This window comes from Siphateles boraxobius, unplaced genomic scaffold, assembly GCF_051911475.1.
Source record: "Siphateles boraxobius isolate OS27281-9 unplaced genomic scaffold, OSU_SipBor_1 66, whole genome shotgun sequence".
Taxonomy (NCBI): Eukaryota; Metazoa; Chordata; class Actinopteri; order Cypriniformes; family Leuciscidae; genus Siphateles; species Siphateles boraxobius.
The window spans coordinates 29144617-29169206 of NW_027509193.1; the positions used below are offsets into that span (position 1 = coordinate 29144617).

Sequence of the window (24590 nt, forward strand, 5' to 3'; positions counted from 1 at the left end):
GTTATTTATAGTACAAATACATGCACAAGAGAACCGAGATGGGTTTTGGCCTGCTGCCACATGATCCAGTTGTTACATATTCAAGGTCAATTGACTGGGGTCTGGTGTAACACGAGACTAGCATCTCTATCCAGCAGAAACCCCACTGTGTCTCTACTCTCCCCCTGCATAACACTAGATCTACACACAAAACCCTTCTCTTCTGCATGGCAATACAGAATAGCTTGGGTGCTCAATATAGGACACGTATTAAAAATGTATGACCTTTAATGACTGTTCATTTATATCTTTATTGCTTTCCCCCCCCCTGTGGATTTCTGGTAATTCTGTGGATTCTCAAAGCACTGCGTGATGTATGTCATCCAAGATCAGAAGCAGAAAATGACTCATTTATTTCAATGGCAAGTCAGTTATCACCTTTTCATGTAAATGACAAGATAAATGACTTCATTTCATTACAAAAAAAAAAAAAGGATACAGATACACATTACATAATCTTGAGAGAAATCAATCTCTCCATAAGCTTTCTTTGGCAACAAAAAAACAACTGTTTTTCTTACTGGCATTTAATCAGGTTAAGATGTAACAGGACTGTCCTGTTTGGGCAAATTCTCTTTAATAATGCTTACATCTTGTGTTGCTCCCCAACAAATCTATCACTTCTGACATTTTGGCCAATAGAAATCTGAGCTTGCTGCAGGTTTTGTGGAGTGATTGGCTGGCTTGTTGCTAAGAGTCAAAGTGCAGTAACTCATGGAGGAACAGGGCATTCCCACACTGCTGAATAGAGCACGCACCCTGTAAGCAGAGAGAGATACACAAGGCAGAAGAGCGTGTCGCAGCTTGTTGAAATATCATGGGAAATTGCACAAGTGCACCTGTACCAAGCAAGCTCCCTGGATATGCATGTGCGAATGCAATCAAGCACAAACAAGGACACGTTTGTTAAAAACCAATGAGAGTATTTATGATTTCGCTTAGGACATTGTAGTGGGTGGTGCAGTATTTTTTCCTTTTCTTATTTTTTAAGTGTCTGGGACCTCCAAGGCCACAAGGAGGGTGTAAGGAGGTCTGTAGAAACTTTTAGAGAGAAAAAAAAAAGTGGGGAAAAAAGTTAAGTTTTGATTTTTTGTTGTTTTATTCACACAAGATTGTGATTATTTTATTTATACAAAATTAATTGACATCTAAATCCAATAGTTTTTAGCTAGCCTTCCTTGCAAAGTACAGCCATGGCCAAAAGTACTGGCAGTGACACATTTTGAGTTTCGCAAAGTATGTTGCTTCAGTTGTGGTGTTGTTTCACATTTTTTTGGCCCTGGTATAAAATGACCAGCTGGCATCACTTCACTATCGTCACTTCCCATTCTGATTGGATTATAAGAGCAGATTGATTGATATAAAAGGAAGGAAGAAGTGCTGCAAGCATGGTGTTCTTGTGTTAGCAATGGTTACCTCCAAAGAAAGAAGTGAAGCAATCATTGCTTTGCATTAAAATGGCCTGACATGCAAGGGAATTGCAGCAAAAATATTGCACCTGAAAGAACCATTGCCCCAGGGTGTCCAGCAAGTGCCAGGACCATCACAGGTGCAGAGCTGCTCAATATTGGAAGAAGGTGCATGTGAGTATCTCCACGCAAAGTGAGACCAAGACTTTCGACAACGGAACGGTTTGGTGTCAAGGACAGACAGAAGTTCTGCTGGAAGTACAAGGACTGGACAACAGAAGACAAAGTTATTTTCTCTGATGAAGCTCCCTTCCAACTGATTGTTACATATGAAAAATCTCAGGATGCTTCACTGTTGGCACGACACAGGACTCATGGTAGCGTTCACCTTTTCTTCTCCAGACAATCCTATGTGGGTGGGGCTGCTTTTCATGCAAGGCTCAAAACCCCCAAAACACTGCCAGGAATACAGAATGGTATCAAAACGTCCTGCAAGAGCAACTTCTCCTAAAGACACGGGTGCAATGTTGTGCTGATCCGTGCATGAGAGAGCTCCACATCACAAAACAAGATTGATAATGAAGTGGCTCGGAGATCATTCCATTGAAATGAACTCTTAATTCCATAGAGAAGCTGTGGTCAGTCCTCAAAAGGGGAGTGGACAAGCAGAGGCTCAACTCCGAGCACTAATAGGGCAAGGATGGTCGGCCATCAGTCAGGGCGAATTGCAAAGGTTATGAAGAAGGGTAAACACTTAATATATGCAACAGTCAATATTTTACAATGTTTTGCCCATAAAGATTAAGGAATGCTTATCGTTTTGTTTTCCAGTATACCATAGAAATGTGAAAAAATAATCTACAAATACTGAAGCAGCACACTTTACGAATTTAAAAAAAGTTAATAAAATGAAAATATATATTTATATTACTACAATAACAGTATACACATAGATTGTATACTGTCATTGTACTAAGGCCTACGTGTGTGTGTGTGTGTGTGTTAGTACAATGCTTTATTCATTAAAATATCTGGCTGTATTAATATTTTCATTTTTGGATCATCATTATATTTTGCAAGCCTTGTGGGTCAGAAAACACCTGGTTTAGGATCTATTTTATCTCGCGTTTCAACTCTAAAATACATAACAAATGCCCTCTGCTGTGCCAGTTGTGTCACTACAGTGCAGCATTTCTAGACTCCAGTAAACCGGCTTAATTCATACCTTTCCCCCCAACGTCCTGTAGTCATTGATCATAAATTCATAAGTGTAATACTTATGAATTTTTTTTTCCAGCAATTTAAATATCTGCTCAAAAATTGAAGTTATACTTTTTTTTGTCGTTGTTTTATGCATTCAAGCCAGTGTTAAAAATGCAGAAAGGATGCATATCACTGTTTCAACTAGAAGGAAAACAAAAGTTCAGAATTTAAAAGTGTTTATTTAGTTTGACCAGGTTCTAGCATTACCATCATATACATTTCCCTGGTCGTAACTTGCAATTACATATATAATATACTATGTGAATACACAAATTGTAAGCATAAAAAAAATACAAATACAAAAACATGTTATAGGATAATAAGTATAGGAACAGCAGTGACAAAGTGGAGCAAAAGACATTTCAGTCTGCTTCTGCTCATTTTCAAAATACATTTAGCAGATTGCACGCTTTTAATGAAAAAAAAAAAAAAAAATCGGAGACATGACATCAGACACCCATGCCCGCCTCAGGAAAACACAAAACTGGTGCCCATCAGAAACGAGTTTATGTAAACGGGCAACTGAAATATCGACCGTGGCTGACAAGGTCCAGCAGGCATAATGGAGACGTGTGATCGCTGCATCAGTGTGCACATCCTACTTTCTCCACCAAGATCTGAAAAAAAAAACGAGTTTAAGGGCTGCAGCGCCCTACACAGTGCTGATAACCATCACTCTCCAGTCTCGGCCTGGACGTCAGCGGTGAGCGATGGGTGTTTTCAGTGCACTGTGTGGAGCCTCGGAGGCTATAACAGAGGCACATTTCACCACGAGACACTGACTCAGTGAGCAAGCAACAGAACACTCCACTGATAAGGACCCAAATCTCCTCTCTAGCTGCTAAGACACAAGGTTGACAGTAACTAACTAGGTAATTGAGAGGATATGTAAACATACAGGTCTTGAAACCAAACTAGAATGTGGTGTCACATAGGCTAGTCAAGGTAAGTAAACGTGTAGTATTATTGTTATAAAACACTAGCCATGTAAACTTCGCCTTGATCAGGCAATAATAAGAGATCGGGTGAATCTCTGCAAAAAAATTATAGCTTGTATTCCACTAGTAAAAGCCCTTTGTGTGTGTGTGTGCGTGTGAGAGAGAGAGGATTAGGAAAAATAGCATGCACTGAATATTATGCTATACACGATGTCAAATAGATATGCTTTTAGCCTAGCAAAAGTGATGTGTAATTTCCCTGACCACAATTCCAAATGAAATTCAGATCTTGTGTAGGTTCATTAAAGGCAACATTGTCAAAATATATATATATATTTTTTTTTTTTTTTAATAAACTACAGGATTATGTATATTTGGAATCTAAATTCAACTTGAACACGTTGAAACAAAGCAAATCAAAAACTGCAGTGTTAAACTATGTGGATAATATTTTTTCACTCTTCTAGAAGCGCCCTTTCTTTCTCCATCACTTACAAAAGAAGCCCTACAACACCCACTAATTAACAGTCACTGTCATGTAAGTAAAGCGTTGTTCGAAACGGTATTGCCAAAACAAATCAGGCTCAATTCCTTTGTAGCCTTGCCTTAATTCTCCAACTAAACCAAATCTAGCTATAAACATCTCTTTCACAAAGTCAACGCGTTTCAATTGTTAACAGTGTCAGGTGTTTGTTTTTTTCAACAAAAAAAAAACTTTAAAAAAGTTCCAGTTTAACAAAAATCCTCATGGAATGAATGTGGGGATGGAAGACAAACATTTTTCGGTTCTGTTTTTAACCAACTCAAGGCAGCAACAGTAAAACCTCACAAAACGTGAGGAAACTTTGAGGCAAACTGTTACGGATGTTCTTTCACCCTTCTGGTATAAAAACTAACACTACGCAAGTAAAAAAAAACAACAACAACAACAACACAATAAAATCATCATCTCATCTGTTCCTACAAACATGCTAAAACTAAAATCCATGCTATAAAAATCCACCATACTTTACCAGTCAACGTTACACATAAGCCATCTGAATATTGTAATCTCAATCAAAAATACTTTTTTAACTCTCTTAATTATAATTTCAAATGATGAGATTTAATTTCCTGGCATAATATACAGTTTTAAATATATTTTTTTCTTTTTTGACAAAATTGCTCACTGGACCACAAATGACGTGATAAACATATTTTGTGAAAGTCGATTAGAGACCCTGAGTAAATATGATTGGACCAGACGTGATTGAGGCCCTTTTTGCTCAGCTTACTAATGACATGCATATTCCTACCTTTCAAACAAAACGATTCAGATAGATCTGCCGATGTCAAGAACCAACGGTCCGGTGTAACTGTGCAGGCACAAACAAGTGTCAGTTATTCTAAATCAAAACAGAACATCCACTTTAAATAGGTTGTCATCCCGCTTGTCAAATTTCTCTCTCGGTGTGATATGGTGCATGTTGTTTTGCCCGGCAACTGCAGGACCGGAGGAAATAAAACAGTTGTTTCACATTCGAGAGCCTTGTTCTTGAAGAATCTGTAAGAGAGGAACAACTGTTAATGGATGGAGTGGATGATGAAAGTCAGCATGTCTAGATAAAACAGAGGGAGACTCATTAAATATTAAAAAACAAGATTCAAAATTCATCACCAAAAAAAAAAAAAAAAAAAAAAAAGAGAATAAGTTGGGTTCCTTTCGACACTGAATCGACTGGCATTACTCTCAAATGTTCAAAGAAGTATCTGCAGAGTCATTTATAAAAACACTTCAAATTATGTAGATAAATATGGCTGTATGCTTAAATAATAATAATAATGGTTATTATTGTTAACTCAAACTATTAAAAACCATTTGTTTTAAAATGTAATAAAATAAAATATAAACGTTAGTTGAAAAACTTTAAGTAAATGAAAATTAGACATGTTGCCTTGGCAATAAACTAAAATAAGTTTAAATTAGTTAAATTAAAATTAAACTAAATCTGAAATAAAAATAAATTAATAAATAATACTATTTAAGAAAAATTAAAACAAAATCACAAAAATCAACCTAAATTAATATGGAAACTAAAAAAAATCTGCATAATAAAATATTAATAAAATTATAATATAACTAAAATAAAAATATATATGTATACTATTTTTTTGGAATTTTACAAATGTTCTACTGTATTTTACTACTTGGCTAATGGCAGTTTGGAAATTGAAAAAAATAATAATACTGAAGATGTATACTGAATATATGAAATCATATGACTTATTTTTTGCTATATCCCCGGCCCTAAACCTGAGGCCTTTGCTCATTTGTTAAAGCGATTGTGTGGACCTCACAGGAAGCGTACAACAATGCATTGGTGATCTCACTCCAATGTGTTTATTACAGTGCATGATCACATTGAGAAGGTTTTCCATCATTATCTGGGAGAGAAAAGCAGACTAGATGAGCAAAGGATATAATTCTAGGATTTTATAATAGGCTCGAGTACAGCCAGACAGCATGCACTAGTAACAGAGATTCAGAGAGGGAGGGAGAGAGCGAGTGAGCGACACTGCCTTCAGCATTCAGCAGAGACTTAATTATCAGCTTAAGTGATATGTAAATGATGCCTCACCAAGAAATACTGAGAAGAAAAAAAAAGTATTTCCACATCCTCAGTGCGCACAGCATGCAGGGAAACAAAACACTCAGGCATGAACACAGACATGATCTGGTTAATCAACTCTTTGAGTACTGTTATGCCATGTGAACATCTGAAGAGCAGAGCTGTGGGATATTTTCTTACGATCTGTGCGCAAGTGACTATTTCTGTCTGTGCACGAGGGAAGAGTGCATGGGAGCCTGTAAAAGGGTTCTGTTATCCTCACCTTGGCCTTTTCACTGGGCTCGCTGTTTGTGCCGTATGACTGATTGTGCAGCTCCTTAGAGACCACGCAGAGGAACTCAGCTTGATCCTCATTTCCATAGTTGTACGAAGAGCCGATACTAACCAACTGCCAGGAGAGAGGAAAGGAAAACACATGACGACAGTATTTCCATAGTGAACTGATTTGACTATGATACAATATATTCAGTTGTTGCTGGTAATAATGCATAAAACCGCAAAAAATCTTAAGAAAATAAAGAAAAAAATGTTTGCATTAAAATTAGGGTAGGCAATTTGTTTTATAAACATTTGTTTGTTAAACTGGTTGATACTCTTCTCATCCTGATAGCAATTAATAATCAAAGTGGTCTAGGGGTGGGCGATATGGCAAAAATATCAAATCACGATTCATGATTTTGTCACGATTCTTTTTCATGTTGGTTTTACTATTTTGCATGTGAATGAGCATTACAGCCAAACTAATGTCCCTATTTTAAAAACAAAGCCTTACAAGGTAACAAAATATAAAATAAAAAAGAATTGCAGGCATTTATACTAATATACTTCATTAATATACTAATGAAATTAACAGTGCTTTATTTTTTCAACTACAGTGGGTGTATTTAACAGTAGCATTCAATAAATTAAAATGAACAAATATGAGTCAATTGTGACCAGCAAACTTTTTTTTTTTTAATTCTTCAAAATATCTTCTTTTGTGTTCAGCACAAGAAAGAAATGAATACAGGTTTGGAACAACATTAGAGTGAGTAAATGATCACATCATTTTCATTTTTGGGTGAACTATCCATTAAAGGACAAGCAGCAGCAGGTTTACTATTGGCTACTGTCATTAAGACCTGCACGCGACGTGTCTAATATACACGCATATGACACGCACCAGATTTTCTGTTTGCATTTACATTACATTTACATTTATTCATTTAGCTGACGCTTTCATCCAAACGACTTACAATTGTTATATGTCAGAGGTCGCACGCCTCTGGAGCAACTAGGGGTTAAGTGTCTTGCTCAGGGACACATTGGTGTCTCACAGTGGATTCGAACCCGGGTCTCTCACAGGCATGTGTCTTATCCACTGCGCCATCACCACCCCCATGCTATCACTTTAGACATAACCAACCGTGTTTATGTAAACCTTGTGTGTATTTGACCGTATTAGCGGAATAGGAGTCGAGAGATATCTTGTAACCAGGCTCTGTTTGACAGGCTTTTTTTGCGTGCATTTCGGATTAATGTGCTCAGAAAAGGCGCATGTTAGAACAGCGCATCAGCACGCAAATTAACTGTTTAACCGGCAAGGCTTTAAAGCACATGCAAATAGTGAACTTTTGTGTACTGCAGTGTCCCGCATCTCTGCGTTAACATTTGTGAATGTACGTCGCGTTGTACAGTATGTTGAGATGGAATGCACTGTGGCACGATACTACGATATTTCTTCAAAAGCAGATCGTGGAGACAAAAAAAATCGTTAAAAAAATCGTCCGCGATCAAAATTCGTGAAATCGCACATCCCTAAACTGGTCTAAGTATTAAAACATGTACTTATATGTTCTGTGGAAGTCTCAGGACCAAAAAATGTTCGTTCAATCATTGCCTGTCAACATACATATGCATATCCATACTTCTAGGGACCCTACTGCTTGCAAAGACATCACATGTCATCAGCTCATTCAGTAAGGCTATGCAGAGTTGTAGACAGTCACTGAGCGCCACAAACATATGTCTGTGATGGGAGTAGGGATGGGTACCGAAACCCAGAATTAAACGGGCCCCCGGGGCTGTATATTGAAAAGCCGCTGTATCGATAAACTCAGACGTTATCGGTTCTGCTGTCGGTTCTGGAGAAATTAAGATAATACACATGACATACTATTTATTGTTGCTATAAAGACGTTATCTTGAACATGTTTATCTCACCAGCCAATTCTATATAAAAAATATTAAACCATTTGTCTGATGCAATTTTGCTCTTCACAGTCCAGAAGAGAGAGAGAGCATTCTCTCACTCAAAGCCACAGCGGGCACAACACGACAGCCCCTGCTTAAAGGATTAGTTCACCTCAAAATGAAAATTTCCTGATAATTTACTCAACCCAATGCCATCAGGGATTACGTCATCACGTTGGAAAGGTCAAGTGGAAGTACCGCCCCATTGTTTTAAACATCCAGGATACGCACACGAAAGGAGTAAATTATCAGGAAATTTTCATTTTGAGGTGAACTAATCCTTTAATGAGTGACAATGAGGACAGAACTAAAAATTCAAATGTGGTTACAGTATAGATCTGGATTAGTCTAATTTTATTTTAGATTTCGGCTTCCAAAAACTATAAAAAGAAGATATTTGGGTTAAAACCATTAAAAACTAGACGCATTCTGTCTAGCGCAACTTCCTTCCCTTCACAGCGATGCGCTGTCATTTCTTCCTAAAACCCAAACGTACCGTCAGAATCAGCACGATCGGTGATTGTTGTAAAATGCAGTCTCTACTGTTGCTAAATTGCGGACGTGTTTGATCATAAAAAGGGCCATTTAAAGCACACAAATCTGAGCAAGAGAAGCTGTTCACAAGGCGGTGCGCTCCGAAACGGACTGCAACAAGACAAGAAAAGTAGCTATACTTAACTTTGGTCTAAACTATCAAAATACACACAAAAATATGTCAAAATGACCAGCTCTGAGATTCACTTAAACACAGTTTATGTCTTAAATGGATGTAAATGGTTGGGAGAAAATTATGGTGCATCAGTCGCCTATTAGATCGGCACTCGGTCAGCAGTCTAATAAACCTGCTGACGATTGAGCCATTAATGCAAATCAAACAACAAAAGGCAGAGAAAATCACTCACAGCTCTTGAATGAATACTTTAGCTTTAATAAGCATTCATCTATCTATGATAAACTATGCAGTGTTTACATTTGATTACTAAATTAGATTTATTTTCAGACAGAAACACTTACCTGAACAGTAATGTTAGTAGACCATCCTGAAATTAAAGCACTGTGTATATAATTTGTATCTTTGTTTAATTTTATTCTTTTTTTGACCATGTGTTTGTACTTGTTTTTGCTTTTATGTATATAAAGCATTGCTTTTTCTTTTGCTATAGATATTTTACATTTCAAAATATAAAGCAATGTTAATTATGTTCTTAAATCTTAAAAAAAAACAATATATTAACACAATGACCAGAATGCATTCAACAGTGCTCAAAATGCTAGAGGGAAATGCTGGTAGTCAATTTTTGTACATTTCAGTACAGACTTGGTACCGAAGTCTGTACTTTTGACAACTCTAGTTTCACCCCATTTTCATGCTGGTTTTTCCTTATTTTAAATTATATTAATAGGGTCCTTTTATGCTTTTTTACTTTCTCTCAGCATTCACACAGAGGGTGAAAACATATGGGGCAGCAAAAATAAATAAGAAAATTTTGTTTTTTTAACAAAAAATGATGTAAACGTATTCTATTAGACCCCATAAACAAAATGATGACCCTGTAAAGCAGCACAATAGGACCCCTTTAAATCATCTTGAGGCCCACTGCCTTGGATGCTTCACTCACCAGGTTGTTAAACCACAGACACTTCCTCACACCTGCTACTGACTAGGGATGAACACACTTGAGCACTGAACCCCCCATTCGCACCATAAATTACATCTTGTCCCTTAAACAACCCAAGCGTAAAGCCTACACTTTGTTTCTGTGTTACCCTTCCACCACAAGCGCATGCATATGCAAAAATAAAGGCAAACAATGTTTAGCATGCAAGTCAAATAAAAGCAACCTTCCAAAAACATTTTCCACTGCTCCTACTAGATGAACTGATGATACTGATCTCAACTTTAAACATTCATAGCTGCACCCTTTAAAGCAGACATCACATGTATCACTAAAAAACTAGAGATCAACCGATATTGATATTTTAAAACTGATATCAAATATTTGCATGTTTATGTGCCCATCTGCCCGATATATTGAACTGATATTAATTTATGGTTTTCTGTTTTTGACAATTATAACAGCACTGAACGGAACATACTGTTTTAACACTTTTTAAATACTGTAATTTCTGCAATTACCCTCCCTCCGTGCATACAATACTGAAACACACTTCTACAGCAATAAATAGAGTCTGATCGAGTCTGAAAGAGTACACAAAATTAAAAAAATATAGTGCACTGTCACCAAAGTGCCTTTTTTAAATCTTTGATCAAGTAAACAAACAGGTAACGAATATGCATGTAAAACTCTAACAAATATAAAACATTCTAAATAACCTGAATTACTAAAGTGTAGCTTAATAATATCCCAGTTTCATATTTTTATTTATAACAGCAGCATTAATATAAATAACAGGAAAAATTTACTAACAAAGTCTAATGCTTTTAAATGGAGAACATAAAATAAAGAACAGTGGAGTCTCTCAACACCCCATAAATGTAAGCATTCATTTAAACTACAGTTTTAAAGGGGCATTCGGCAACTATTTCAACTTAATAAAACCGTTCAGAAATCATTTGGATGGTTTAATAACCTGTTCTGGTGAGAATGGTGACTTCCCCCGCTCCCCCCAATGTTCCTAGGTGGAAAACCAACCTTGCAACATGAGGACTAATGTAAGTTAGTAAGTTGAGAACCGGTAAGTTGGAAATAGGAAGTCTCGTGAGAAGCGAGAACGAGCGAGAAACACGAACTGCTTTACGGCATTAACACACACGCCGCCCTCAATGTGTATGATGTATTACCCACCTCGGTAGACATAGCTCCACACGATAAAGTTGGCCGGCTCCGATAATAACAAATGCACATGAGCAGCGGTAGAAAGGGGGAGGAGGGACGAAATATACACCTCACAACTGTAGGGGGAGCTCGTTGAGAAAACATGCGACAACAAAAGTGAAAATCAGCGAAGAATAGGGGTGGGAGATATTGACAAAAATGAATATCTTGATATTTTTTTTCAATATCTCGATACCGATGTTCAGACGATATTTTTGCAATCCTTCAAAGAAATGTGTGCAAACTGGCAAAGAAGGTCCAGTTGGTCTTTTGACTTGCTGCATTTGACCTATTATTGTATAGAATTAACAGTACATAAAGATATGAGACATTATTGATTTAAACACGAACCAAGTTACTGTACTAAATAATTATTGTAATACAGTACATTTTTTGAAAAGTGCTTTTTCAGTACAATATATGTACGTAATAAATTAACTTTGCGCTTTGCAAACAGTACTCTATAAGTAATAATAGACTAACAACAATGTGACTACCTCACATTATACAACGCAATTTTCTAAATCCTGCGGGGCCGAATGAGGCGTAGAGTGCGACGCGGTAGACGCGAATTTGCCTCATTCGCACGTCAAGTTCGCACAAATTATTTATTTAGTGCTTTTTGTGCATTCACGCGTTTGACGCGAATTCGCGTCTGCCGCCCGAGTTGAAAAATCTGAACTTATGCGTCAATTCACGCCGCGTTAACCAATCAGGAGCCAGCTTGCTGTTGTCACGTGGTGAAGTAAATATTTTATCTCAACTTGATTTTAATATATGAGACATTCATTTTTTATGCTATTTATTCCATATTTAATCTAGATTATATGAAACATTATTATTATTCTAATGTAAAGAGAACCAACATACTTCAGTGCAAGAACATAGTTCGTGTCTGGACAGTGTTGTGTGAGGGAAAAAAATCACACGACAAAATCACTTTTGTAGTAGCCTAGGCTGGCTCCATTTATCATCAAAACAAAAATAAATTACAGATTAGGTGGGTAAGGGCGAGGGTGATCCTTGCTCCGATGCGGGACAACAGGTCATCAAACTGGGCGCGGAACAGGCGGAAGTACCGCTGAAAGCAGCCGTCATCCAGGTGCAGTTCCTGCAGCAAATGGTGAAACTCGCCAAACTGGGTTCACCTCCGAAGGGTCTGGTAAACCCAAATACGGCGACGATGATCCCTACGCCGCAGTTCTGCTCTCCAGAGCAAATACAGAGCGGTGACTCTCTCGAAGAATGCTCGATCAACATTAGCTGTCTTGTAAAAAGATGGCCGCCAACAGATTTCGCCTCCGACGCGCGTGACATGCGTAAATTTCGCTTCAAACTTTTGTTCTTTAAACGCGTCAATTTCGCTCTTGACGCGCGAATGGATTCAAAGTGTACACGTGTATAACTAGACACAGCAGGCGCGAATTTGACGCTCAATTCGCGTTTGGTGTGAACGCACAGTTAGAAAAACTTTTTAACTTCAGACTTCAGTTTTCCGCAAACAACACATATTTTGCCTTTTCTACCAGCTATTTTATTAATCGTACATCGGCTTTACTCCGTTTTTGGACTGTTGCTTCAACCTAAGAAACGTCATAACATACAGGTAAGAACTTCGTAGTTGTATTGCAAATTAGTAGCAGCTTACTCTCGTGCAATTGAGGAACGATCGTGATTTTGTACAAACAAAAACATAAAATACAGTCAAACAAACCCCTACAGTATTAAAATCGCTACATATAATTGTTTAGAAGGTTATAGTGTGCATTATTTGTTTTCTCTTTAACTTCTTTCAGCTCTTTTCATGTTTGGGGGGTCAGATTGTACAAATTATGAAATATTCGATATCCCAATTTTGCATATCGTCCAGACGACAATTTGGATATTATCGTCTAAACGATATATCGCCCACCTCTAGCGAAGAAATAACTAGAGTTGCCGAGTTCCCCTTTAAAGGTTTATGTGTTGTTCAATACACTAAAGGAGTAAAGAGAATGCTCTTGACTGGTTAAGCACTGCTGAAGCAACTCAGCAAATATTCACTGTGCTATTAAATTAAAGATACAATATGATAAGAGCAATAATATGAAGAGTGAAAGTAACAGTAGCCCCTAAAAAAGTTTAACAGACATAATTAGGCATGAAAATAACTGAAGGAAATATCTATTTGCTAAGTCAATTCATATTATTTTGGCTTCTCTGCCCAATATTTTTAAAAGTTAAAAATGCAATGGAAGTACAGGTATTGGTAATCGGTATCGGCAAGTACTAAAAATGAAAGTATAGGTTTCGGACTTGGACTTGTTCTGGAAAAAGGGTATCGGGGCATATAGGCTTGTATTTTTTTAAATTCAGTATCATTAAAATGACTAAATTTCATTAAAGTCTAATATTAGTACAATTATACAAAACTAAACAAATTTAAAATGTATATAATAATGTATAAGTAAATGTTAAAATTAACCTTAACAGATTATAACGCTTTAGAAGTGCAGTTCACTATTAGTATCTAATGAAACCTTATTGTAAAGTGTAACAAAAATAATAATAAAAAATAATAATTTTAGGTTTTTAGCCAAGAGCATCCAGAATTTTCAGCTTCAGCCCAGAATTTTCATTTCAGTGAATCTCTAATTGTTATTAAATAAATAAAGCACTTCAAATACTTAAAACACTTATGTGGCAAAGTATTTTACAAATCTAAATATTTAGCACCTGTTATGATGGATGATGACATCTAACGCTGATGGAAACAACAACCCAACATTTTTTCTATTGGTGCTTCAATCCACAGCATTTTCAAAGGTGCATTACATGGAATGCCTGGCATTCTGTCACTTACAGCTGCCCATATAAGGTAACACTTCAGGACCATCCAAAAGGAGGTTAGAAGAGCCCCCACACCTCACTCACTGCACTGGGGAAAACCCTCCTATACCACACGGTTCATTCATCGGCCAACGCCACCTCTACACCACATATAGACAACAAAACATCCCCATTCACTACAGGAGTTTTCAGTGGCTGGATGTCAGTTCATACAAACCTGAGCTGAGTTGGTTCATAGGTTTTATGAGAAAGAAAAAGCATTGATTTAACTGGGAGGTAAAAAAAAGAAGTGTTTTGCAAACTGGCGTAAGAATAGTAAAATTAGCATCCCAAAATTTGAATCAGTAAGTAACATCAAACCACTGGCTTTAGATCACAATGTCCAAACCATCACATTTAAAGACCAGCGCATTAATCACAGTTGTTACACCCCGTCTACAAAAGACACGACAGATGACCACAAAAGCTTTAGTCAGTCCACACTGGAAGTTGCATGCCATCGTACAACACTCAGTAACACAGATTAACACAGCACTTATTTGATTAAAAAAAAATCAGCAAAACAGTAATGTGGTGAAACATAACAATTTAAAATAAATTTTCTATTTGAATATATTTATTCTGAACCCACTACGCAAGTCTTCATTGTCACATGATCCTACAGAAATCATTCTAATATGATATTAGATATATGATATTACTATCAATGTTGAACAGTAGTACTGCTTGATATTTTTGTGGAAACTGCGGTATAATTTCTTTTTTCAGAACTCTGAATAGAATGTTCAAAGAACAACATTTATTTGAAATACGAAACTTTTGTAACTTAAATGTGTTTACTTTTGATCAATTTAATGTGTCCCTTTTCTTAAAAAAATATGAAGATATCTTATTGACCCGAAACCTTTGAACGGCAAAGTCTCGGCCACGAATCGATATATTGAGCATCTCCAATTAAAACTCCTCATTATGCTAAAAAATAAGAAAGAAAACCCAGTGTTGTGTCTCTAATCACCTGTTCAAACTTCCAGCCATCTGACATGGTGGAGACCATCTGTGTCAGCTCCTCCTCCTGACACTGTAGGACTCTGTAGACGTGCTTCACAGGGAGCTGAGGGAAGAAGAAAGACTTTGAGAATACAAAAATAAAAACTGCCATATTATGCAAAGTCGAGGAACACTTTCTTTTTGTCGGTGCTCTGATTTAATTGTAAACTGATTCTGTCATTCCTGCAGACCTACAAATGTCATCAGATTAAGGCGCTGAGAAGGCAGATTTCAGAGGACACTTGTCATGGGATACAGCAGGAATATTTTGGAAGGACCATGCAAACCGGTTAATATGTTTCTTTTGAATCAATGGCCATAATTCATGAAACACAAATATAAGTGTGTAAATTGTAGAATGAAAAAAAAAAAAAAATATATATATATATATATATATATATATATATATATATAAAACATTCCATTTAATTGACCTGGTGGTGAGTTGGATACGATGGCGGGGGAGGAGGCTGGACAGACTCGGCAGACCCAAGCGTACTGTAAGGGTTTGCTGGGAACGTTTGACCGAGTCTCCTGTCAGAGAGATCTTCAACTCCCACCTCCGGCAGAGCCACGACCGGATCCCGAGGGAGGCTGGAGATATTGAGTCTGAGTGGACCATGTTCTCCACCTCCATTGTCGAAGCGGCTGCTCGGAGCTGTGGCCGTAAGGTCTCCGGTGCCTGTCGAGGCGGCAATCCCCTAACCCGGTGGTGGACACCGGAAGTAAAGGATGCCGTCAAGCTGAAGAAGGAGTCCTATCGGGCCTGGTTGGCTTGTGGGACTCCTGAGGCAGCTGACAGGTACCGGCAGGCCAAGCGGACTGCAACCCGGGTGGTTGTGGAGGCAAAAACTCGGGCCTGGGAGGAGTTCGGTGAGGCCATGGAGAAGGACTATCGGCTGGCCTCGAAGAGATTCTGGCAAACTGTCCGGCGCCTCAGGAGAGGGAAACATTGCCCTACCAACGCTGTTTACAGTGGAGGTGGGCAGCTGTTGACCTCAACTGGGGATGTCGTCGGACGGTGGAAGGAATACTTCGAGGATCTCCTCAATCCCGCCGTCACGTCTTCTATTGAGGAAGCAGAGGCTGAGGGCTCAGAGGTGGACTCGTCCATCACCCTAGCTGAGGTCACCGAGGTAGTCAAGAAACTCCTCGGTGGCAAGGCACGGGGGTGGATGAGATCCGCCCTGAGTACCTCAAGTCTCTGGATGTTGTGGGGCTGTCTTGGCTGAAACGCCTCTGCAGCATCGCGTGGCGGTCGGGGACAGTGCCTCTGGGATGGCAGACCGGGGTGGTGGTCCCTCTTTTTAAGAAGGGGGACCGGAGGGTGTGTTCCAACTACAGGGGGATCAAACTTCTCAGCCTCCCTGGGAAAGTCTATGCCAGGGTACTGGAGAGGAGAATACGGCCGATAGTGGAAACCTCGGATTCAGGAGGAACAGTGCGGTTTTCGTCCAGGCCGTGGAACACTGGACCAGCTCTATACTCTCTACAGGGTGCTGGAGGGTTCATGGGAGTTTGCCCAACCAGTCCACATGTGCTTTGTGGATTTGGAGAAGGCATTCGACTGTGTCCCTCGCGGCGGCCTGTGGAGGGTGCTCCGGGAGTATGGGGTCCGGGGTCCTTTGCTAAGGGCTGTCCGGTCCCTGTATGACCGAAGCAGGAGCTTGGTTCGCATTGCCGGTAGTAAGTCAGACTTCTTCCTGGTGCATGTTGGACTCCGGCAGGGCTGCCCTTTGTCGCCGGTTCTGTTCATAGTTTTTATGGACAGAATTTCTAGGCGCAGCCAGGGGCCGGAGGGTGTCAGGTTTGGGGACCACACGATTTTGTCTCTGCTTTTTGCGGATGATGTTGTCGTGTTGGCCCCTTCACACCAGGACCTTCAGCATGCACTGGGACGGTTTGCAGCCGAGTGTGAAGCGGCTGGGATGAAAATCAGCACCTCCAAATCCGAGGCCATGGTCCTCAGTCGGAAAAGGGTGGCTTGCTCACTTCAGGTTGGTGGAGAGATCCTTCCTCAAGTGGAGGAGTTTAAGTATCTTGGGGTTTCGTTCACGAGTGAGGGAAGGATGGAACGGGAGATTGACAGACGGATTGGTGCAGCTTCTGCAGTAATGCGGTCGATGTACCGGTCTGTTGTGGTGAAGAAGGAGCTGAGCCGTAAGGCAAAGCTCTCGATTTACCGGTCAATCTACGTTCCTACTCTCACCTATGGTCATGAGCTTTGGGTCATGACCGAAAGGACAAGATCCCGGATACAGGCGGCCGAAATGAGCTTTCTCCGCAGGGTGGCTGGCTGATCCCTTAGAGATAGGGTGAGAAGCTCGGTCACTCGGGAGGAGCTCAGAGTAGAGCCGCTGCTCCTCCACATCGAGAGGGGTCAGCTGAGGTGGCTCGGGCATCTGTTCCGGATGCCTCCTGGACGCCTTCCCGGGGAGGTGTTCCGGGCATGTCCCACTGGGAGGAGACCCCGGGGAAGACCTAGGACACGTTGGAGAGACTATGTCTCCCGGCTGGCCTGGGAACGCCTCGGTGTCCCCCCGGAAGAGCTGGAGGAAGTCTCCAGGGAGAGGGAAGTCTGGGCTTCTCTGCTCAGACTGCTGCCCCCGCGACCCGGCCCCGGATAAGCGGAGGAAGATGGATGGCATTTAATTGAACATTTTACGCAAGAAGGGTTTTATGAAAGATTTACACATGTTTCATGAAGTGCCAATATGGAAGCTTGTTTCCACCAGGGAATAAAACGTTTAAAAAGCCAATTGCGACTTTTTTCAGAACTGAGTTTATTTCCCTCAATTATGACTACTTTTTCAGAACTGTAGATTTATATCCCGCAATTCTGACATTTTCCAAAATCGCGAGTTTATATCCCACAATTCTGACTATTTATTTTTTCCTAGCTAATAGTTTATATCCCACAATTCTGCCTATTTTTTTCAGAACTGCGAGTTTATATCCCGCAATTCTGGAAAAAAAAATTCAAGTTAATATCCAACAATTCTGACAAATTTTCTCAGAGCTGCTAGTTTATATCCCACAATTTTTTCTCAGAACTGCGAGTTTATATCCCGCAAATCTGACAATTTTTTTTCAGAGCAACTAGTTTAGATCTCGCAATTCTGACAAATGTTTTTCAGAGCTACTAGTTTACATTCCGCAATTCTGACTATTTTTCACAGAATTGTGAGATAAACTCGCAATTGTGAATAAAGATATAAAAGTGAAAAGACTTAGATTAGTTTTTTTGTTAGATATGAAGTAGTACAATCTGAACATGACTTACCTGAGCCATCTTACAATCCCTCTCCCTGATTTTGTCTTTGACAAGTTTAATCAATGAAGTGATATTGTAGAATTCAGCCTCTTCCAGCACACCTGAGAAACATTTTACAGATGAAATGTTTAAATAAAAACCACATATCATAAACAAAACAGCTTGATGTCAAGAACACATAGAGCTTAAAAACAAGTTACAACTGATTTTTAAATTTTAACAGCATGTCCAGACATATCTTCTTGATTGCATTCCCATCATACCTTCCTCTGCAAGGCCTCTGTTCAGCACCAGCTTCCCATGTCTCAGATAGTTGAGCACCGGACCAAAATAAGTGGGATCACGGTCTATTAAATAAGCACCCGTGTCATCCTGGATGAGGAAAGAGCGTTATCAGTTCCAAGATGCTTGTCTCCAAAGTGATTACAGCATAATAAACATCATGCTGATTATTAGATCTGGCTATAATGACTCACCACCTTTTCAGATAGTTTGTTCAAATTATAGAACATTATAAAAGAAATAATAAATAGTGTTTATCAGTCCTCAAGGGTATCTGACTTTATCTGTACTCAAGGTGTGGCTGACATTTAACATACATGCTGCAGAGCCCATAGGGACGCTGATCCATCTCCAGCACAACATGATTACCACGGATCAATATTGAGGACAGAAAAGAGAGCTTTATTCCACAACATTTACCCTTAAAAGAAAGCAATTTGCAAGAGCAACCTCACAGCTAAAATTTCTTATTTTGTAATGAAAGCATCTTTATTTATAAGAAATATTTTTGACTAAGCAGAGGAACATAAGAAATTCTTTGTCTTTTAGCAGCTTTCAAACTGTCATTGCCCTAATAAATGATGCATACTGACCTTTAAAAGTTTAAAAGCATGCAGGCAACCCTATTTCTTTTTGTGTCACATAGAAAAAACTAGAGGATGCATTAAAAAAAGACCAGTGTATACCTGCATGACATGATAAATATTCATATTAGTGCATTCACTAATTATACCAGTTTCATTGGTTGCTAATTCTATTCAGGATCAATTCCTCCACATTAGTGTTGTCACGATACTAGAATTTCTAACTTCGATACGATACCTTGAAAAATATCGATATTCGATACCATTTACGATACCACAGAGAAAAAAACTGCCACAATATTAAGGGGGTCTTTTTTTATTTAAAGCTAAATATAACAAGTCTAGAACATTACAATGAGGTATATTTTACATGAAAAAAATGTCCTGAGTTCTATCTGTTAATATTATTTCATTGGACAAGAGCTAACATGAGCCGTTGTTTTTTTATTACCTACTGTTATCAAAGATTAAAATATACTGTAACAAATGCATTGTTCATCGGTCATAAATGCTGGTTAATATATTAACGTAAATCAAAGATTAAAATATACTGTAACAAATGCATTGTTCATCGGTCATAAATGCTGGTTAATATATTAACGTAAATCAAAGATTAAAATATACTGTAACAAATGCATTGTTCATCGGTCATAAATGCTGGTTAATAACCTACATTAACGTAATTTGATGAACAGATTTAAATGCAAACGTGCGTGCATCACACGCGGAAACAATGCTCAATGGATTGGCATGAAGTCAAGTCACCTTTATTTATATATTGCTTTTAACAATACAGATTGTGTCAAAGCACTTAACAGTATCAAATTGGAGTGTGAAGCGCGTCTCCGCGCTATTCTCCGACATGCCCGCTCGCGGTGTGTAGCGCGTGCCCTGTCCACACTATTCTCCGACATGCCCGCTCGCGGTGTGTTTTTTTACACGTGTCCGCGCTATTCTCCGGCATGCCCGCTCGCGGTGTTCTTTATCAATCAACCAAAGCCGGTCGCGGCGCCGCACTCGCCATCTTCCCATTCACTTTTGCTATTTAACCAGAGCGAATGAGACGAGTGCGTCACGTGTCATGTTTGTCAACGCGCCTTTGGCGAGAAGTGAAAGTGACCCCTCGGCTAGTATCGGTGTATCGATACTTCGGGAAATTAGTATTGGTACCGTTCCGATATTTCAGTATCGATATTTATCGAAATATCGATATTTTTGACAACACTACTCCACATTATTGTCCGTTGTGTGTGAGTATTAAAATATTTGTAGTTATAAAGTGTTTTACACACAGCTTAAAAAAAAATTAAGGTATAGGCATTTAACAACCAATAACTCAATAGAAAATAATAAATTACTAAATAAAAGCCTATTGATTTCACTAATATTCATTTATTATTTACAAAGTAAACTGATTAACAGTTTTCATTGTTTACTCCAGATAAAGACTAGTGAAATAGTTTTAACACAATTATTCTACTAAACCACATAAACAATATTAATATAATTAATATTGTTAGAGTTTAACCAGATAAACATTAGTGAAATGGTTTAATTTGACAAACACTAGTTTCACACAATAATTACTATATTTAGATAAGCACTAGTACAATATTGTATAGCATAAGATTGCATACTTAAAGGCCCACTGAAGTGCCTTGGAACGTGCAGCTTTGTATGATGCGTTGACTTCATTTCCTCTATAACAAGGAAGCTATGGCTCCTCCCCCTTTTCAAAAGGCCAATAGCGTTTAGTTGACCTCACAGACTGCAAGTCGTACTTGTCAGCACCATGGAAGCGAATCCGAGCACTGATGATGCGTTGGATTCAAAAGTAGACGTGTGTATAAATTCTAGCAGTTTCATTGTAATAAAACTCGAGCGTGTGAGCAACCAAACAGCTCCAACCCTTGTGAACAGTTGCTTTGGCCAAGTGGTATTTATAGCTGGGGGGGGGGGCCTTTAGATTCTAGAGAGCATTTGATTGGACAGAAAATGTGATGAGAAGCTGAAGTCTGTGGTGAAGTCATAAAAATCCGTGATCCATTTTTACCGGAAGTGAGAGACTAAGTTTTGAATGCTTATATCTCCTAAATGCAAATTTTGTCATTGTTTTCGAACACACCAGCTTATTCATAACCTTAAGGCTAACATATTCATACTAAAAGCTTAAAAACTAAAAAATTTAATTCAATGGGCCTTTAACATTAAATATTTTGCATTGGATATTGATGCATTAGATATTATAAATGAACAGTGAGAAAACTTTCCAGCAATAATAAGCATTTAATAGCCATATAATGTTAATAAACTTATCATGAATTGTTAGTTCATAGAGCATTAGTGTTAAAATACTCAACTCTATATATTCATATTAATGTTAATATTCATATTAATTCAAAATATCCATGTTAAAATTGCATAGTATCTAGACACGAAGCAAGATTAATAAATGCTGTAAGACTATTGCTTATTATTAATTCATGTTAACAAATGACTTTAATTAATGGTAAAGACTTATTATAAACAGTTACCAACATTCCAATGGTTTATAGCTAGAAACTTAGTTAATATGTCTAGGGATGCAGTCAGAAAAAAGTGAAACTGTTAAACAGGCAATCTTTGCTTATCTTTGAAATATTTATTTATTACTTAAGGTTTAGTGAAAACAATGAAAGTTCTGCAATTAGCACTTGACATGTAGCATGCAATTTTGTACTGATATAACTGATATTTTAAACTATAGGCGATGTATTTTTGCATTTTCATATTTAAACGAGCCAATGCTACTCAAAATATACTACAAGCAGGCTTTTTAAACATATCTGACAGACTAGGGCTAACTTTAATTAGTAAACAAGCCACATTAAGTGTTATCAGATAAGCTAAGCTAGTAAGCGGAGCTCCAATGAGTCCAACTTTACTAGCTAACGTTAGCCGTCTGGCTAAAATATTAAAATACATCAATATAGCGAAATGTTAGACTATGAACCCGTTATTTTGCGTCTAACGTTACCCAGTTTAACTGAATTCCCTAAAGTCCGGATAGGTGAAGTCGCGGTTAGTGTTCACTGCCATGCTAGTGAAGAGCTCGCGGTATAAATACCTTGTCAGAGTCGAGGTCGGGGTCGGCCTGGCACAGGCGGTACAGGAAAGATTTCGGGTCTCTGCACAGCGTTTGTCTCGTCGTGAGAAAGTACGTGCCGCCGACGTTCAGACGAACCCATTTGGACGAGCCGCTTCCGGCCGGTTGCAGTCTCTCACCGGGAAAAAGAGCGGGACACCTCCGACCATTCGAGCCGCTCGGGTCAGGGCTCTTCTCCGCCATCCCTCCTCTGCGCTCCCGCTGCCTGACTGTGATGGAACTGAGCTGACTCGAGCAGGAAGTGTGTGAGGAGTTTGAGAGCCGCTGTGCCCTCCGTCACCACACACACAGAGCTGTCTATCTAGACCGCACTTTTGCCACCTAAGAATACTGCACGCGCCGTGATGCGCGTCCTAGCTATGCAGCTCTATACGTTTTGAACATGTGGAACAATGATGTCAGTGTTGTTCAGGCGTTTAAAACACCCACATGATTTTTTTAACAGCCACATGATTATTATAGACTTACATTTATGACTGCCAAAGTGTGTATTTACAGTAGTATTAAAAAGTAGTAAAACCACTTAGTAGGCTACTTAAGTTATTTAGTCAAATGAACACTTTTTGTCAAATTGTTAATAATACAATGATTTAGAAGACAGATAAGTATAGATGCCACTTTCTGTCACATATGGAAAAAAGCATGCTTTGGTGATTCATAATTACAACATAAAAAGTAAAAATTGTTGTGAGATAAAAGTCCACAAAGTAATTACCAGATAAAAAGCTGAAATTATGAATGACTAAATCAATTATGACAAGGTAAAATTGAGATTAAAAAAAGTCAAAATTATGAGGAGAAAAGTTATGACAAATTATTATGAGATAAAATTCTGAAACTACGTAAAAATTCTGCCATATCATTAAGAAAGTCGTAATCTTTGCCATAATTGACTCATAATTTCATCTTTGTTTTGTAATAATTTTGCTTTTCGCCTCATAATTATGTCTTTATTTCATATGTATCGCATTTCATCTCAGAAACCTTACTTTTTATGTCATAATTGTAATTTACAAAAGTATGCTTTTTTTTTACTTATATGATGGAAATGGTCTTCCACAGTTATATAGACAGTATTTGTATGGTCTATTCAGAAAAAAAACACTAGTAAAATAGTTAATATCTCCAGAGTTTAGTTGATAAACACAAGTAAAACAGATAATATTTCAATAGTTTAATCATATACAGGTAAAACAGTTCATGTTTGAATGGTTCAGTCAGACAAAGTCAAATAAAGTTCATATTTCAATGGCTTAGTTAAAGTAGTGATTCAGTTCATATTTCTATGGTTTAATCAGATTATCATGTATCTGCTTCAGTGCTATGCAACTGTGTTTTCATGTGCAATAAGTATAGAATGAAGATCATTTGAGAGAGCCGTGTGAAGATTGATAATACAAAAGACAGTACAGTGAACAGCAGGCATTTATCATCACTTGATGGTCCTGCTATTGCTAAGTGAGATGTGTTTCTCATAGCTGATGTTTTTCTGCGTAGGAAATGCCTGTGGGCATTCTCTTTCTGTATATGTTTACCTAAGACCTGGAAAGCTGAACAGCGAGTTCATTCAGTGTGACCTCATTTCAGCGCTGCAAGATGTTGAGAAATGTAAACAGCCAGCATGCATGAGAGACCCAACTGTAAAAAACAGGGAAAGCCTACTGGGAGCTGTTGTGTTAGCACTGCTGTCTTGCACATGCTACCAACAGTCTGTCAGAAACAGAAGCAGAAAGATGTTACTCTTCATGTATACTTTTATTATGAGACTTAGTTTTCTCCTCAACATCCTCCAGTTTCATTAAAGGTTTATGGAAGCTCATTTCTGTCATGGAATAAAACAATAAAATAGGTAATTGCGACTTTTTATTTTTTATAACCTTTTTATAGACTTTTTTTATAATTGCAAGATATGAACTTGCAATCGCGAGTTATAAAGTCAGAATTGCGAGATATAAACGAGTTATAATCAAAATTGCGATATAAACTCACAATTGAGAGTTATAAAGTCATAATTACGAGATATAAACTTGCCATTCCGAGTTATAGTCATTATTGCGATATAAACTCATAATTGCGAGGTATAAAGTCAAAGTTACGAGATA

General features: G+C 38.3%; 1 protein-coding gene across 1 annotated transcript; it reads right to left on the reverse strand.

Annotated features, from left to right (window-relative positions):
• Nucleotides 1–2870: 2870 nt before the first annotated feature.
• On the reverse strand, nt 2871–22879 carry kctd5a (potassium channel tetramerization domain containing 5a). Its single transcript, XM_077213403.1, has 6 exons — nt 22450–22879; nt 18741–18849; nt 18487–18578; nt 15172–15267; nt 6521–6646; nt 2871–5192 (listed from the first exon to the last, which is right to left on the reverse strand). Exons 1-6 carry the CDS (start codon nt 22669–22671, stop codon nt 5163–5165), a joined length of 675 nt encoding a protein of 224 aa, XP_077069518.1. The 5' UTR covers nt 22672–22879; the 3' UTR covers nt 2871–5162.
• Between the last annotated feature and the right edge of the window lie 1711 nt (nt 22880–24590).

Bases quoted from the DNA above. Each gene is read 5' to 3' on its own strand.
- kctd5a (XM_077213403.1), bottom strand. From the start codon at position 22,671: ATGGCGGAGAAGAGCCCTGACCCGAGCGGCTCGAATGGTCGGAGGTGT. The intron at 18,579-18,740 runs GTATGATGGGAA...AATGTTTCTCAG, and splicing joins CAGAGGCCTTGCAGAGGAAG to GTGTGCTGGAAGAGGCTGAA. The intron at 15,268-18,486 runs GTAAGTCATGTT...TTCTTCCCTCAG, and splicing joins GGGATTGTAAGATGGCTCAG to CTCCCTGTGAAGCACGTCTA.